Here is an 18,199-nt window from a genome sequence, read left to right as displayed (position 1 = left end):
TCGAACATCTCTGGAAAGACCTGAAAATAGCTGTGCACAACCCCATCCAACCTGACAGAGCTTGAGAGGATATGCGGAGAAGAATGGGAGAAACTTTCCAAATACAGGTGTGCCAAGCTTACCTAAGAAGACTTGAGGCTCTAATCGCTGCCAAAGGTGCTTCAACAAAGTACTGAGTAAAGTGTCTGAATATTTATGTAAATGTGATATTTCAGTTTTTTATTTTTAATGAATTAGCAAACATTTCTGAAAACCTGTTCTGGCTTTGTCATTATAGGGTATTGTGTGTAGACTGATGAGGGAAAACAATTAATGTAATCCATTTTAGAATAAGGCTGTAACATAACAAAATGTGGAAAAAGTGAAGGGGTCTGAATACTTTCTGAATGCACTGTATGTCCCAGTGCACATCTATCATGCACATCCTCTGACATACACCAAGCTGTTGAATGTTAGCTTAAGTGCACGTTCCTTTTGCCTCGATGATTTATTTAGCTTGAGAATTGTTCTAAATCTTATCCCCTTGCTATGATCAAAGTCCTCGTATTGTGCACCTCTGATTCGGTCATTTTCTATACAACAGTAAAAATAAATATTTTTCTATCTACTTTTGTCATGTTTATTATGTTCAATACAGTACTATGTTTTTTGTTAATAAGAATAAATAACATGGACCACTGCAGACAACAAGGTGAATGTGCTGATATCAAATACATGCTGCAGGTGCAACCTACCATGCTATTTTGATTTATCTAGTAACTGTATTGAATTACAAGATAAAAATGAATACAAATTCATTGTTGAAGCTGTTACCATCGCTTGTCTATAGCAGCTTGATCAGTATTTTTTTGTTACCTTTGGCAAAACATTGCAGCTCTATTAGGTGACAAACGTCCGTTAGAAGCTCACAGCCAATAGGGTTAAAGAAGCAGTGTCATCATCGTTAAATTGGCAGGGACCACATGGAAACCCGCCCCCTCCCTCCCAAACAGAAAGATATAGAAAAATAGGGGGAACAACAATTCTAACTTGGAGTAGTTTAAAGGGGAAAGAGCTGGTCAAAGAAAAGACTGTTTGGTAAAAAGCTGTGAACACATGCTGCAGAGGACTCAAGAGAGATGCTGGATGGAACATTAAAACGGTCAAACAGTCTGTGTAGGTTTTTTTCTAGAGGCAAAGAGAGAGACAGGTTAGGAGCCGGGGGCTGGGATAGGATGGGAGGAGGGCTGGCGCGTTAGCCAGTTAGCTGCTAACCGCTAACCAGTTAGCGTCCCACGCTGATGTTGCAGGTCTTACAGCTGGGGTCTTTCTTGGCGTTGACAGTGGAGAGGCTCATGAGCTGGTGGCCTCTGATCTCGTCCACTATGCCCAGCGCCAGGTCCACAGGGTCGGTGTAGATGACCTCCAGGATGACGTCCTGGGCGTGGTGGAACACCAGCTGCCCCCCCTCTTCCTCGGTGCAGGTCAGGAAGGGGTTGTCGCTGATGTCCAGCGCCGGTAGCCTCTGCTTACAGAAGTCGTCTCCGGGGGAGCCTTCCGGGGCCAGCACCAGGATCACGTAGTGGTAGGCCGTGTACATGCAGTAGAAGTCCCCGAAGTAGAGGTTGGTTTTGGGGTTGAAGAGGGTCTCGGCCTGGATCTGGAAGCGGAAGCGGCCGTAGGGGGAGTCCTGGGGGGGCTTGCCAGTGTTGAACTCTGTGTTGCAGCAGAAGTAGATGCCCTCTAGTTTGCCGCTGATGGGTGAGCCGTGGCTGCCGCTGTTGTCCTTAATGGACGGGAGCATCTTGTTGTCCTGGGCCTCTCTGGAACGACAAGAGGGGCTTTTTACAACATGTTAATCAATCAATGAGCATGCCAAACTTTGTTCTGACTGTGACAGTGATGCCAACATGATGACTCCTGCTACATATGGCGCACATTATGACTCAGACCTCGGTTCAAATAGCATTTGAAATCATTTCAAATACTCGTATTTGAAAACATTTTAAATGCTTAGCTCTGCTTGGTTGAGTATACCTGACACAACGGAGCCAATGAAATAGTCTCAAAAGTGCAAACCCCTGCTCATCTGGCACTCAAGGAAGACTCAAACACTCAAAGCTAAAATTTCGACCCAGGTCAGGTCTGTTATGAATGCATCTGACAAAGCTGGGAAGAGTCCTACACATACCCCATGTACTGTACTGTAAATATCGTAATCATACAAAATATACAGTATGCAAATACAGTATACTCAGCCAGTAGATAGAATATGAACAATCTATTCAGTACCAAGAACTGGCTAACTAGCGTCTGACACAAATACCATTAATGTTCCAGTCACTGCCAAATGGCATTACTCACATTGCATATCAACAATGTCATTAGCAGCAGTTGAAATGAGAATAGCTTCAACTCTTTGACGCTCAGATAGGAGACATACATCTAAAACGCTGCTATGAAAAGAAGCTGGTTACATCAGCCTTTGCAGACTAAATTGGCCCCACGCAGTCACAGTAGGGGCTCAAATGAATTTCATTCCTCTAAGTGCAGACATTATATGTGGCATTCAAAAATGAAATACCCAATTGCAACATTTGGAGGAAGATTGGCTTTTAATTGGCTGTCTAAGATGGGTTTCCCGTCTTGTTAATGTACGTATTTTTATGTATTTTGTATGTATTAGCTCCATCTTGCTCCACTAAGTAACACCCTCTATCTTTAGGGAAAGATCATTTAGCTAACATCTGCATCAGTGAGAAAAAAAACTGTCTAAGAGCCTATTTTAAACTACAGAGCATCACAGCTATTAACATTAGCATTAGCATTCCCTTTTTATAGAGTCAGTGTGTATAAATCTCATCCTTGAACAGATATTGAAAACACTTCCTCTCATCCTGAAGAGACTGAAGCATTCTGACTCTACTCCTACCCTCCTATCTTCCACTCCTAGCTACCGATATGGTGAGCGCTTCACCTTGTAAATAAGACATGATGTCAGACAACATGGAGGCCTAAAATGTTCTATCTGACATAATACCATACATAATGAACAGTATCACATTGCAGTTATTTTCGGGCAGGCTGAGTGCACACATTAGCCTGTTTGTAGTTGAGTAGTCTGAACCACAAGAGAGTCACACAATAGCATTAGCTGCTCTCTCGTTATTGTTACCATGTAAGATAATATGTATAATTTAGAACTGTTATCTCTTTAAGGGGTGGAAAAGAGACTAGTGTACATACCTTGCTTGGTCGAAGTACTCTTTCTGCTGGTTGCGGTAAAATACTGAAAATCTCAACATCCTACCAGCGATCACCTCAGCTTTCTGGAGCAGCTGTGTGAGATGCACAGAGGAGTAGTCTAGTAAAAGAAAACAAAAGAAAACCCCAAAATATATGAATACATTCATAATAAAACTATGTTAAGTATCACTGTATGTATGTGTAGGGCCAGGAGTGTCTCCTGACCACGTGAACTGACTAGAAAAAACGGTGGGCCCTAGTTAGTCACATGGTCAGGAAAAACTCCTTCCCTGATGTATGACATATAGGCCTATAAAGTTAGCTATAGTACTTGTTGCACTTTTTGACAAAAAAGGGGATTAAAAATGTGTCTCCATCGGCGAGGACATTACAAGTTCCTTTTTGTGACCCCTGGAGGATTTTAACAGCCTGTTTCTGTGACTTTGCTATTTCTGCTCTGCCATCTCCACCACCACATCACTTGTCTCTGTCTGCTGTCTGACAGGTGCCATTTCAGCCCTCTCTATTACATTCTCACCCTCCAGCAATCTCTCTCTCTCTCTCTCTCTCTCTCTCTCTCTCTTTCTCTCTCAATCATACCCCCTACCCCCCATCTCTCTCACTCCCCCCGTCTCTTTCTCTGTCTCTGTCTGTCTGTGTGTCTGTCTGTCTGTCTCTCTGTCTCTCTCTCTCTCTCTCTCTGTCTGTCTCTCTCTCACTCACTCCCACCCTCCCCCTCTCTCTCACCAGCAGTGCAGAACTCAATGATTTCGCTCCAGGGGGAGACGGCGTAGTCTCCGTCGCTCTGCTTGGAGGCTGTCTGGACAGCCACCGTGTACTCTGTGCGTGGGCTCAGGAACCAGTGGCCCCTCACTGTCATGGGAAGGGGGACTGCTTTGGCCACCAGCTTAGTGGGAACATCCTGAAAGACATGGGATGGGAGAGATAATTAGATTCTTCCATGTTGTAAGCTGTGGGCCTACATGTTCCATTATCATGTGAGGCTTTTGACCTATTACTTACCTCAGTGTGTGTGTGCATGAGTGCGTGCGTCTATCTGAGTCTGTACTGTAAGTGCATGAAGGTTTTCCCTCATTTCCTCTGAAGGTTATGGATAGCAGTGCTGACCGCATCCACAGTCTAAATCTCTTGAGTTAGCGTAAGCTACAAGGCTAAGCTATGAACCTGCCATTGAGCTTCATTTATTAGCACCCAGCATCACAAACAGGAACAAGCTGTAATGAAACACTGCAGAGAAAGGTCAAAGAATGTCGCAGGGAAATGAGTCGAGTCCCTCTATCCTCTACGCACCTTCAAAGATTAAATATGGTGGTGGCTGAGGGGATTACCAACACAGCTGGGTGCATCAAGTTAGTGTGAATTGAATAGAATAGAATTGGACCACTAAGGAGAGGACAGGACAGGACAGGACAGGACAGGACAGGACAGGACAGGACAGGACAGGACAGGACAGGCCAGGACAGGCCAGGCCGGGACAGTGTGATTGTATGTTTTGTGTGTGTAATGTTCATGTGTATGTACCTTGAGTTGTCACTGGGTTAAATCAAATGAAATCAAAGTTCCCGGAATATACCTTGAAGCCTTAAGAAGTCAGCTACCTTGTGTTTGAACTTGTTGGAGTTCTTGTTCTCTTTCTTGTTGAGGTCGATGAAGTAGTGTGTGATGCGCTCCTTGGCCCGGGAGTCCATGTCCCAGCAGATCTTGAAGGAGTCACATGTGATGTTGCTGATCTTGATGTGCTGCGGAACCGGCAGCTCCTCCATCTCGGCAATCCCGCTGTCCTGGGATTTATTTCCTGCGGAAGAGGAGGAAAGGGAAAGACGTGTCATGTACCTGGCGTGTCAACGAAGGCTTTCACACACAGCGAGAGGAGGCGGAGGGATAAAATCAATATGCTGTGTACTGTACTGGACGGTCCGTTACCATGGAAACACCCATGTTCGTCGTGCGAAACGCTACATACTGCTTGTATGGACCGTACATGTGATTCCAAGAACTGTGAGCTATCTGCCATTTGTCCCTGTTGTCTGGTTTATCTACCCGACTCGATGACACAGACTAAGCGAGTAAGCAATTACGGCGATGGCAGAGGTGTGAAACCTACAGCTCAGATCAAATCATAGAAGATGTCAATAAAGGATACGCACGGACAGGAAAGCCTCTCCTCTAACCAGGTCATCGTGACATGACCTACTCATACAGGCATGTCAGAGGAGCATCATGGGTAGTGACATGGCTTTCTACGCCTTCTGAGAAAGTGCTTCAGGGCTCTGAAAGGGAACAGAAAGAGCAGCTATGCATAGAAATATGAATAATAGAAGGAGAAATGACATGAAAATGGAATTGTCAGATTGTTAGATGTTACAAAAACGAGAGGGATGGCACCTGAGGCTGCTCCATATTTCAAAAAAGATGTTGCCCATGCGTACTGGATTTATTTTCCCCAACTCTAAAGCATGGCCTTAATCTTGCCTCTTTTATGGTGAGATATTCTGGGAGGATATATCCAAGCTTAAAGGGACAATTATTTAACCTCATATTAATTTAAGGATTAGAGAATAACCATCCATTGTCACTCGTCCTTTCAACAACATGACAGTGCCTATTCAACAATCATCATGATTGAATTGTGAATGGGCGATGATGACAAAGAACTCTGGGGCATTCTGCTGTAGACAGACTACCTGCACAGTAAGAAGAACCCGGCGGCAAAAGAGGAGAGGCTGAATGGAGAGAAAAGGAAAAGAAGGGAACTTATTCACTGCGTAGGAGACAGACTGAAAGACAGACTCCTGTGGGGAAAAGTCCTCTGAGATGAGACGTTGACGAAAGAGCTAGCAACTTTTGAACCAATGACCATGAGAAGACAAATTAACGTTTGAAGGCTGAGTAAGTGTTTATTTTCATGACTGCTCTTGCTGGGCTGCAGATGTCTTTGTAGCTGAAGGGTCATGTGAGGGAACAAGCGGCTGTGTGCTGTGTTATGTGCTCCCCTAACAAAGACACAGGATAACAAGGCAACGCCTACGCCAGCCTTTTGTTTCACATATCCAGAGCAATTTCACGGCCCTGGGGCCTGTGTCCTTTTAAAAAAATACAACTCCATTGTTGTATATTGTCATACATCTAAAAAGAACAACAAAAAAAACAGCCAAACCAAATGCGTTGTAGATTTCAAGGATATATCTGAAGACTGCAGTGTATCTGCATATGAAACAAAATCCAAATCCCATGCTTCTCACAAAGCCGGCAATTACAACTGAGTCTGAATGATAAATTAATGGTAACAACTCGGAAGCATCTAATTAGTACATTTCAGGAATGAGAGCGAGAACATGTTCTCCAGAGAGGGTAAGATGAACTATTACCACTTCTCTGGAGTAATTACAGAGCACAAGCTTTTCAGCCACCCTAAAAATTCCCTCTTCTCACAGTTTTCTTCAAAGCCATGGAACAAGCTGAGTGCACCCCCCCCCCCCACCCTTCTCCCCCAGGTTTCTTATAGTGACAGTTCTGTATCCCACTGCCTTGACAATGAGGTGAGCACCAGGGGAGGCTGAGGGAGGCAGAAATCGGAGGACGGGCTCATTGTAATACCATTCTTCATTTCATTCCATCCATTACAATGTACCTGTTTGTTTGTTTCAAGTGCATGTTATAGTCAGAATTCATGTGATTAGCTGAATGGTGCTACAGTGTCTAGTCTGAGAGGGTGTTGGTCACTTGTGAGGAATAGTTACAGTGCAACAGGAGAGCACCTCCACTAATAATATCATTAAACCTGTAATCCATTGTAATAAATGCAAAGCCCTCTAAAATACATCAAAGAGGATCAAATCAGCAAAGCAGACTCACCAGAAAATATAATCTTGGGATTAATACGCTAATGGTTAGGGAGGACTATGGTGCATTTAGGATTTCTGAACGATATTAAAATGAATGCATCTGTGAGTAGTGTTAAGCACTGTGAAACAAGATGGCTGCTGGTTTACAACTTAGTACCACCCAACTGTAGCACCACTGTAGCACCACTTGTCCTCCTGTGAGAGGCACTTCACCTGTATAGAACAGTACTGTAAATCCTGGCCAATTGCCAATCTGTATCTTCATTTCAAAATTGGTAACTCTGTGCCAAATGAACTCATCATAATTCATGCGTTTTATGTAATACATAATCCAGCAATCTAGAGGTAGAGAGGCTTAAAGCTGTGGCAAACTGATTTGAGGTGGTCACACACGCAAACACACACACACATACACACACACACACACACACACACACACACACAAACAAATGTGCATTCATTTCATTATGAGGATGATTATTTAATGAATTTAAAAAAAGCCATTAACTTGATTGCCACATTGAATACATTAAAGGAACCATCTAAAGAAGTAGAACTATAGACTCATAATGAACCGACCGCTCATTGCTGTCCCGGTCTCAGTGCATCAAAGAACACTCTGGTCAACCCACTGGTCACACCATGCTGTATGCTATTAAATTTACCCCAACCTGCGTTTTACTCCAAGAAGTGACCAGAGCAAAAGTGGAGCCAAAGAGAAGCATAATATAGTGATGTAATTTTGCCCCCCTTAAAATCAGTAGATTATGCTTTGGGGATTACAGAACTCCCCATCTGGGAGGATGCGTCACTGTCTAGATGCTTTGCCTTGTTGACTGTGCAATAATAAATACTGACTATACAAACAAAACACTTAGGTAATGATTTTAAGTCCCTGTGTTACCTGAATTACCTGTGTGATATGCATAGCCGCATGAAACACTTGCTTGAAACAACATTTGCCTTCATTTTGTAGTCCTTAACCTCCTTGTTATTGTTTGAAGCACAGTCTGGCATTTGTGGGCAGTAACTGTTGCTTGTATTCTCTAGGTGTGTTTTGACAGCGCTGCCAAACCAAATGGCTGTTTTCCAGTGTCAAAATGACACCCCTTACTCCCTCAGAGATAACCTCTAAGCATCAGCAAAACCACAAGTAATCTCTCCAGCAATCAAGTCTTCGAAGGGTAGGAGTGAGGAGGACATATAGGAGGGAGGAGAGCAAACTGATTTCCACAATAAAAAAGTCAGACCCTGCGCAGAAGTTGATGATGACTGCATCATCGCACATGATTCAACAGTAAGTAAGTCCACTTAAATCACGGGACATTTTCTTGTCTAAAACATGAAAACACAGTCCCTCTTTCTTCGTAATCTTTGCTTCAAGAAACACAAGACGACTGATGAGGATTGCAAGAGGATTAAGCCTACATGTAGCATGAGATTAAAGGAAGGAGTCGAGGAGAAAGTGAAGTCTAGTCTTGTCGTCTACCTACCAGCAAGAACACTAGCCCAGTTTTTCCTCATGGCTGTTAAAGATTAAAAACTCCTCTCACAAAGCAGTGGCTAGCTCCAGCACCGACTGGACATGTCCCTGTGTGCTTCCTCCTCAGAACCGTTGACCATGAGTGTCCAGTCCACCAGGGAGGACACTGGGGGTGCGATGAGACAGCAGGCGATTGGTTGTCCTACACGCCAGGCACACCCGCTCTCTCACAGGAAGAGCTGAGATTATGTCATAATCATCAGCATCACCGTGGGCCAGCGTTGGGACGCAGATGGACAGTCAACCCCCGGGGCAGGATGCAAATTACAACCAGAGGGAAGGAGAGGGAGGAGAGGAAGGAGGGGAAGGAGGGGAGGGCACATGTTTTCACAGGGATTAACTGGTGCCCACCTAATCCCCAAAACAACCCCTATTAGAGAGTGAGGGAAAAATCTCCGCCTCTGCTGTCTGTCACATTTCCCAAAAATGACATCATGTTTTAGCTCCCTGCTCCGCGCCCTACGAAGAGTGATGGAGTCAGTTGGGGTTTAAACATGATGGGAGAGGCACATCCCCGTTATTTGGATGATGTAAGCATATTTTAGTTTTTGTGGCTGTTGTTCGATGCAGATGTTACTGTATAACTAGATGTGCACAGTTACCCTCTTACATTCCCCTGACACTCTCTGTACAATACAACTTGAACAACTACAAAACCTGTTATCACAATACTAATGCAGTCATCTCACTCAATAGCTAAATAACCATAGACACGGTAAAACACCCAAATCAGAATAAAATAATTACAACCAAAGTTCATCTACAAATAATGTTTGTGACGGAAGGGAAGATCAACAATCGATGAGAAACAAAGACACTATAAAAGTGAAGACTGTGCCTCATTGCGGGACAAAGATGTTATAAAAGGCAAGAATGAGAGACATTATGAGAGACGTTATAATGGACAAGCAAATATGTACCACAGCAGGTTCATTGGCTTCACTGCGTCCTCTAACAACCTCATGTATCCATACTACAATGCACAGACAGAGTGCATGAGGGCACGAACAAAGCCCTTCATTCTACAGACTTCCGACGGAGTAGCCCTGAACCCACTACAAGGATCCTGTTGAGAAGAGGCCATGAGTGAAAAGAGAGGGCCCCTGACCAACTCTCCAGACCCTTGTGACAAAGAGAGCAGAGGAAGTGCCTTGTTCCATTCATCTGAATGGATAATTAAAGCTAACCATGACAGAGAGAGAGATTCCTTAGCCTTTGCTAATCGTAGCAACCAGAACCTGCAGAGAATATGACTTAGTGTTCCATAATGCAGTCCTTCTCTGGTGGTAGAATGGGAACTAGCGTGGGTGGTTTCTTCCCGGTCACCACTAGCTAGGCTGTCCTTGTAAATAAGAATTTGTTCCTAACTGACCCGCCTGGATAAATAAAGATAAAATAAAACAAGAATAACAAATAAAAGCTTGGTTTAATTGGAGATTCTTGCTATGGAGTTCATTGAAAACCTACTGAACATATTTTTTAAGGAAGTATGATAAAGAATTAATTCTTTGATGATTGTGGCTGCAGAAACTGCAGGACCAATGGTAGTAGTTAAAATGTGTCTGCCTTGTTCTGTTTACCTTCCCTCTGACCCACGATGTTTGTTACTAATCAAGTGTCTATTATCATTCATTTCTAATTAGAAGCATCTTTCTGTGGGTCCTGGATAATTCAAATAGGATCATTAGGATGGTTAATTATGATTGTTGATGTAAATGACCCATGGTTAATGTGTGTAATTCAGGCTACAGATGGGGGTATATCCCCCATTCACACATTTACCCCGGTCGCCTCATCCCCCAAGCTGCATAAATCATAAGCATGTGTTGTTTTCAACACTGTGACCACCATGTTTATGCAGCATTTGTCATTCATGACCTCAGTGTTGAAGTTTGGAGACATTGTGTAATAATCCTGGTACTCAGGCAGGCCAACAGAATCACTTCACCGCCTCGGGCACCGCATTAAAATTTCATGACTTTTGGAGTCGCAGATCCAAAAATAGCGACACACGTGCCATACTTAATGTTGCGAATCAATGGGGAGATATGTGGCAGCATTGCAATCCTTGTTAGATGCGTCATTGTACATCCATGTTCCCCTGACTTGTCAAAGCTGCAGAACAATCTACTGAACATGACTTTGAGCTTGATGCATCTATTAACTCGGATCACGTGGAGGGGTAGGACTAGCATGTCTCATCAACTAGTCACAGCAATGCACTATGGGGCAGTATCCCATTAAGAAATTAAGCCTAGTCCTGGCCTAAATCACAGACAAATCTCCATTGAAGAGGCTTTATAGTCTAGGACCAGGCTTAATGTGTGTCTGGGAAACCAGCCCAATGAGTCTAGTAGGGATCTGACCTTCAGTATGAGTTAAGGAATAAGGCACGAGAGGACGTGACTGTATCCTGGATGAAGTCACAGCTCAGGGGCGTTGTTCGCAGCAACCCCTCAGCTGTTACTTTATTCACGATAAAGCATGGCCTTGAGTACCTTATTGCTATTGGTTACCAAACAAAACAGAGAATTGTGACAAGAAAGCAATGCCTAAATTATTTATTTGGAGATAGATTATGGTGGTTTCTGCCCTGCGCCCAAAACACATAATTGCTGTTACTTTATCAGGGAATAAAGCACAGTTTCAAATGCCTCTTGGCCAATCAATATGCTTGTTCTGATCAAATTGTATAATTAAGCAATAATGCCCTTGAGGTTGTGATTTATCTACGCAATAATGGGAAAATGATGATATCATGTCTTAAGTATTTATTTTGTGATAGATTGTGGCGGTTTCTCCCCTGCACTGAGAAATATAGTTCCCAAAACTACAAACATTGTCAAGGGAATGTGATACACAAATGTACTGCGGCGTAGGAATATCATAGCAGGTGATCTGACCGTGACATTAAACGTTTTTAAATGACGGCTTCGAACGACTCTCGGCCAGTCACAAGCTTGTTTTCATCAACCCGCTCTATAATGTACACTAATACCAGCTAGTGTATTTAAGCCAGATCATCATTCATGGACAAAAAATCTGCCCTCACATACAGTACACAGATATAGTAGTGGACCTGGGATTGGAGAAGGAAGGAAGGAAGGAAGGAAGGAAGGAAGAGAACATTCTCATCGCAGGCTTTCTCATCACTAGAGAGTGATTCCTAATCACCTCTACTACAGAGGCTACTCTCGTTAGGAAGGAAGGAAGGAAGGAAGGAAGGAAGGAAGAAGGAACATACAGAACACCATAGAGCTGGATCCTATGACATCAGGGCTGCCCCTCAGACAGTGGAAACATCTGACATTTGTGAGAAGGGTAGAGAGAGGTTCAGTCTGCCCTTGAATCTATCTGACCCCCAAAGATAGACCTCCTCCCTTCCTGCCCCGGGTTTCTATGTGATGTCACACACCAGTAATTAAGCCAATCCTCCTTAATGAGTCCATGATTGCGTTTTTGAAAACCGTCTCCTTTGTTCCCAGGGGGAAGGCCATCACAGTGAAACAGCAGACACTACAATTCCCCACATTTTTTAAAATGGTCCCAAAGGCAAGAGCAGTAAAAAAGAAAAAAGAAAAAAAAAAGAATGGCTTATTGTTGGAACATTCATACTTCAACAACAATCTCGATGAAGACAAGAACAATAAACAGCGAAGAGCTCCTCTTTCCTTGCTGGGCTTCATAACTTCAAATTTAATCACAAACATCAGATAATTTTCATTTTTCTTGATATTTGTCTCATGTAATCGGCGTAATGGTAATATTGTGTTTCACAATTTTGCCAGGGAATATAATATTATTGTGAAATTATGAAACTGGGCAAGATCTTCAGATGGATTTTGTGTTATTTCTGCACTGCATCTACAGTATATGAGCCAACATCTAATTTCCAATTATTCACTGATCACATCATTATGATATCAAATATTCCCATAACAAACTTGCAGTGCTTCTCTCTTCTATGTTTGGGTCTTCATGGTGCCTCAGTAATGATGTATTGTGGAGGAACAGCTTTTAGATGGGGCTGGCATCACCCTGGGAGATGTGATAACACAGAATTCTGTGTGTGATGAGGCCTGATATGGCCTGCCAAAGACACCATGGAAGACATTGATCCGTACCCTGCTTGACCACACGTAAAGAGATCATCACCAACAGCCAGACTCACTAGGGAGATCCCCTAATATAGACTGTAATTTCACTAATGACAGATTTCTAGGACTGCATAATGACTGTCTATGATGCATGATCTCAATTGCCTAGGAAATTGGATGCCCCCCCTGTTTACCATATTCAGATGGTTTGGTATAATGAGTTGCTTTGATAAATGAGTTATCTAGTGTTACCAACTGAGCATATTCAAATGAGTAAATGGGGTCGACTCAGGATGCTGCCCTCCACTATGGACTCCTACCCAGACATGAACTTTTGTACCACACCCAACCATATTCCAAATTAGTTTACTGTTCAGCACCTGACCAGCCAGAGAAGGATGGGTCCCCCTCTGAGCCTGGTTCCTTCCTTCAGGTTTGTTCCTCCCAGGGAGTTTTTCCTTGCCACTGTACCTTAAGTTGTCCTCCTATTGGGGAGTTGTCCTTGGCTTGCTTTTTCAGCCTCTACGGTTGGTGTCAGTCCATATTGTTTATATTGTATGTATTGATTATACTGTTTGTATTGTTCTTGCTGTAAAGCAGTTTGTGACAATTGTTAATGTAAAAAGTGCTAAACAAATATATGGTTGATTGAAGGTTACGATATAGAATCCTGGGAGGACTCCCAATAAAGTCACTGCAAAAAGAGAGATGGTGGAAACATTTCCATAATGTATATTTACCAGGCAAATCATTGAACAAAGCACCTGCAACACACTCCACTGACTGTAGACACCTTCTAAACTCTGCAAGGCCGTATTTGCATTACTCGCAAATCAAACCTTACAAACCAATCAGCAGGTTTCAACCTCCCATAAATGGCAGACATTTGCATTTGGGACCAAAATGACAGATGATAATCTGCTACAAGACATACAGAGACATAAGCAGGGACAGAGACAGAGTATATATGAGCTTATTCTCCCTCAGACAATACAACAGTATATAGTAGCAGTACACACACCATAACAAAACAGTGGGGTTCGGGCTAGGCACAGCTTGTTTGGTTAGGCAAGGCAAGAGGATCACATGCTGAGTGTGAAATGGCCCTGCCAATGTTAACATCTCACTGGAGATGCAGAGCAATCAAATCAAAAACACTACAGTTCGGGCTATATTGCTATAAAGTTGAATCTATATTGATGGAATACAAACGATACAAACATACAATGCACTATCAATAGCAGCACATGTACTACTTCATCACACAACAATCCTACCAGATGATATCTGTAGTGTACCTTTGTATTATGGATTCTTATGACCTAATTATGAAGTATGATTTGTGTTGTTTTCGTGTAGCCCTTGGGAACTACTTGTTGTTTTCGTGTAGCCCTTGTGTTGTCACAAACTTTCCTTGCAGTTGGGTTGGTTAATTTCCTTACTGAAATAAGCTGTTCTGCACACAATATGGACGCTTATATCTCTCAAAAAAAAAACACATCAGGTGTGGAGTAGCTGCTAAACCGCTTTGCATTGTGGGAATCATCATTTTATCTACTTGAGAAACATTTGCATTTTAAGACAAAATGCAGCTGAGGTGCAGCTGCCAGAGACCCAGCATTGAGCCACAGGGGAGTGCTTACGTCAAGACACAACCTCAGCCACCGGCCCCTTAAAAGGACAACAACAGAATTAGCATGAAGCCAGACCAGCCACTCCCACCAGAGCATCTGCCTTCACTAAACAATGTCCAGCACTGAATCAACCACATATCTAACAGCAAATAATGATGAATCGGGACCCTTATTTTCTCCTTGACTGTTGTTTGGGGGGGGGGGGTCTTTTGTTTGTTTGTTTGTTTATCTTTGCGCTTCAGTCTTCACTGCACCCAATTTGGGGGGCTGTGGTAAATGGTTCCTTTCATGGGTGGGGGCTCGCTAGCTAGCTAGCAGATGGTGGGCCCTGTCCCTGGCCCCAGTCCCTGCACAGCTGTAGCTAGGCAGCCACATTCATGGTACTGTCAGCTACCAAAGCAGCACCGTCAATCCCACCCCAAACCCCACCCCAAGTTCATTCCAATTTTGTACACTGCAACTATGAAATGATATACTAAGATTTACTGTAGATTTACTCGTTATCGTTATCCTTCAAGCGTGCGATTTCTCTTTGTATTTTTAGATACATACTGTATGATGATATTTAGATAGACACTCCCGTAATGACATGTAATCAGTCATGAAAATGGAGTGGGTCTTCATCTTCCTCATCCTCATGCAGATACAGGCCTCTATGAGACAGCATCAAAGCAGGAGATTCATGGTCGCTGAGACAACAGTCAAGGACCATGTCATCTGATATGACAGCAGAGTAGTGATCCAGAAATTTCCACAGAATGTAGCAAGTGACTCACGCTCTGTTTTTCAGTTCTAAATGTCACTCATCAGTAATAAGGCGAAGATATTCTAAAAAGGGAATTGGGCAGAGACAAAATTGCCCCCGAGCGGAATGAAATGGTAGCTTCAGGCGAAAAAGAAGACAAAAAAAAAAAACTCCTGAAGAAACATTTAGGCAATGTGGTAAGCATAACAAGTGTGGTTTCCAATGTATCAACTGCCCATTTGCTGAGAATATACTATACAATGTTGGGTGGAGGAAACAAAAGCAACGTTGATCGAAGATCATGCATGTAATTGAGTTTCATCTACCGTGACTGTGCAAAAACCCCTCTGCTTGTTCCAAACCTCCCTCTCAGTCCCTCTGTCCCTCTATCACCCTCCATCCTCCCCCCCCCCTCTCTCTCTCTCCTTCCTCTTCCTCCCTCTCCTCCTCTGGTGACAACAGGGCTGAAGGAACTCCAGGTTCCCCTCACACACAGGGAACTGGGTAGGAATACCAAACAGGCTGCTAAAGCGCATTCAGCTTCCAGACAGAACACCTGTCCTGCCCTTCACAACTTCAGCTTAAGGCATTACCCTCAGCGCAGTTAGCAAGGCTACACTCCAGGAGGGGGAACAGTCTGGTTCATTACTGAAAGATGAATGAATTAAAGTACAGCTTTGCTAGCAATGCATATATTTTCAGGCTCTGGACTGGTGTATTGTATAACTGCAGTGCATTTCTCTAGATATGTCTACAGCCATTTGGGATAATGAAATCAAGGCATGATAGAGTTAGTGATGATATGTATTCATTCCCATCACCCCCTCCCTCATGGCCGTATTGCATGAGTACTGCTGGCCCAGTCATCATCCCACAGATAGGGTGTGTAGCCCCTGCCTGACTGCTCATAATGTCAGCTCTAGATGCAGCCATCTTTGCATTTATGGGTGAGCTAAGTTACAAGGCCAACAATTCACCTTTAGGGAATGATGAGACATCAACTTTTAGGAGTATGATTTAGTGCTCCATGGGTATAGGCACATGGCATGCTCTGGCTGATACATTTGAATGTAAAAACAAAAGAACCAAACCAAAACCAAAGCTTATGAAAAAATGACATTTGTCCAAAATGAAAGGACTGCCAAAACCCCGAGTCAGCAAACGTAGTCTATAACCATGATGTCACCTTACGTTGTAAATTGCTCGCTTTGTTCCTTTCTGTGTTTTTTGAATTCAGAGACTGGTACCCCCTGTGTTCACTTTAAACCCCCTAATTAAGACAACGCTGAATTATCACTCCTTTTGTCTGCGCGCTCACATTCTATAAAATGTTGCCACTAAATATGAGACCAATGTATGTTTTAATGTCGTTTTGGATCCGTTTGGATCCGTTGCCACTGTGGCGGTGCATCTCGCTGGTCCGTGTCCATGGTGCTGAACACCGCGCCAGCTCCGCGCACGTCCAGCAAAGTGCACAATGAAACCATGAGGCTATTCCAAATGAAAAATGTGCACGGTGGAAATGTTCAAAATCATGTTCTTTTCATATGCAGGTGTGAGTAAATAGTGGAGTGATATACCAATGATACATTGGGGATTTGCTCACTTTAAACTGAACAAAACCTGAAGCCAATGTAATTGTCTAAATGGAGTGATTTTTACATAAAGAACCAGCAATGATGTCCATTCCTATTAAGTACCAAAAGGTCCGCCTTGTTGCATCATCCAATGGATCCATGTGCTTCCAATGGCCAATTCAAACTGTCATGACCAATTCAAACTGTATTGGGCTTCAGGACACCGGTATCCATCAAGCTAACGGAAAATAATATGGTTGCCCAATATAAAGCATGCAATCCAGACATGACCCTGCCGGTGGTCCGGCTCTCTTACCTTCTCTATCACAAAGCTGAATTGCGTCCAAACTCAGATTCTTAATCATGTCCTCACATGGGCTTGCCGGACTGCAAATACTGTGTTCCACACGCGGAACCTCCATTTTTCCAAGCCTTTGCGCGAATGTCTCCAGCTGCTAGTGAAATGTCTCTCTCGCCGTGCCGCAGGATTGATGTTCACCTTGAATACAGAGTCCACTGGCTGTGCGCTTTCCCTTCCCTCCCCTCCGCGGGTTCCCTCCTCTGGCGCTCCACTACGCGAAGCGTCAGCACATCGTCACGGCCACACGGCGGCCGGGCAAATGGTCTCTGATACGCGGTAGTTAGACCGTTTAAAACAGAAACATGTATTCCATGGAGCATGTAGTCCATTGACATATTCTGTAGTCTGAATAATGAATGAAACAATGATTTTGCAGTCAAGCCACAAGTGTTTATTCAGCCGCGGGACAGAGTGATACTCGGAGCCTTACGGAGTGAATGAAAAGGGAATTAAAATGATTGCTTATATAACCAGATTACCCTGCCCCTTGTGTCTCTCTCACAATTGAAACCACTGTCGCCTCTTAATCACATCCCCAGCTCTCTTCATTACAAATGGATAACACTAGATTATTAGGCCTACTTCATTTGAAATGTGCCTGCAGTAGGATGAACGTCATGTTCTCTCTGTGGGACTCCCATCAGTTCCAGTCAAGTCCACTATTCCTGAAGAGTCTCAGTCGTATTCCTTATCTTCAAGATAAGGTGTTTTAACAATAGATTTGAACAACAGGTTCAATACACTTGACCAAAAAACTCATGCATGTTTTGGAGTAGGCAAACGTTGGCAAAACTTTTGAAACTAAGGCAAAAGGCAAATGTGTTTACGATAATTACACGTCTCTTGATGGTGTCCTGACCTGACTGGCCAGCTCCAGTATATCTGGTAGACTCTAAGCCAGGCAGGCAAATTATACTAAAATGCCCTGAAAATTATTGGCAGACTGAGCACTGCAGCTGCATATGGTGAGATGCCAAAATATGAAACAAGAATTTGTAATCAACAAATTGCTATGACAAACAGAGCACAGTAACATCAGTTGTACTGTTTTAAGACGTTGATAGCTTTCACGACATAGACATTTTCATGACATAGATGATCCCAAGCTCCTTTGACAGACCTTATCTTACTAATTACCTGTAGCAGTAATA

At 43.3% G+C, this 18,199-nt stretch overlaps 1 protein-coding gene across 1 annotated transcript; it reads right to left on the bottom strand.

Moving 5' to 3' along the window:
- Positions 1 to 1,264: 1,264 nt before the first annotated feature.
- phyhiplb (phytanoyl-CoA 2-hydroxylase interacting protein-like b) lies at positions 1,265 to 17,109 on the bottom strand (the record flags this gene model as incomplete). Its single annotated transcript, XM_083687202.1, has 5 exons — positions 1,265 to 1,802; positions 3,226 to 3,343; positions 3,973 to 4,147; positions 4,845 to 5,041; positions 17,004 to 17,109. The coding sequence occupies 5 exons, from the start codon at positions 17,107 to 17,109 to the stop codon at positions 1,265 to 1,267; spliced, it is 1,134 nt and encodes a 377-aa protein (XP_083543328.1).
- Between the last annotated feature and the right edge of the window lie 1,090 nt (positions 17,110 to 18,199).

The sequence above is a fragment of the Argentina silus genome (genome assembly GCF_951799395.1).
Source record: "Argentina silus genome assembly, chromosome: 16".
NCBI lineage: Eukaryota > Metazoa > Chordata > Actinopteri > Argentiniformes > Argentinidae > Argentina > Argentina silus.
The sequence above is the reverse complement of the archived record's forward strand: the minus strand, read 5'-3'. Positions and strand labels throughout refer to the sequence as shown.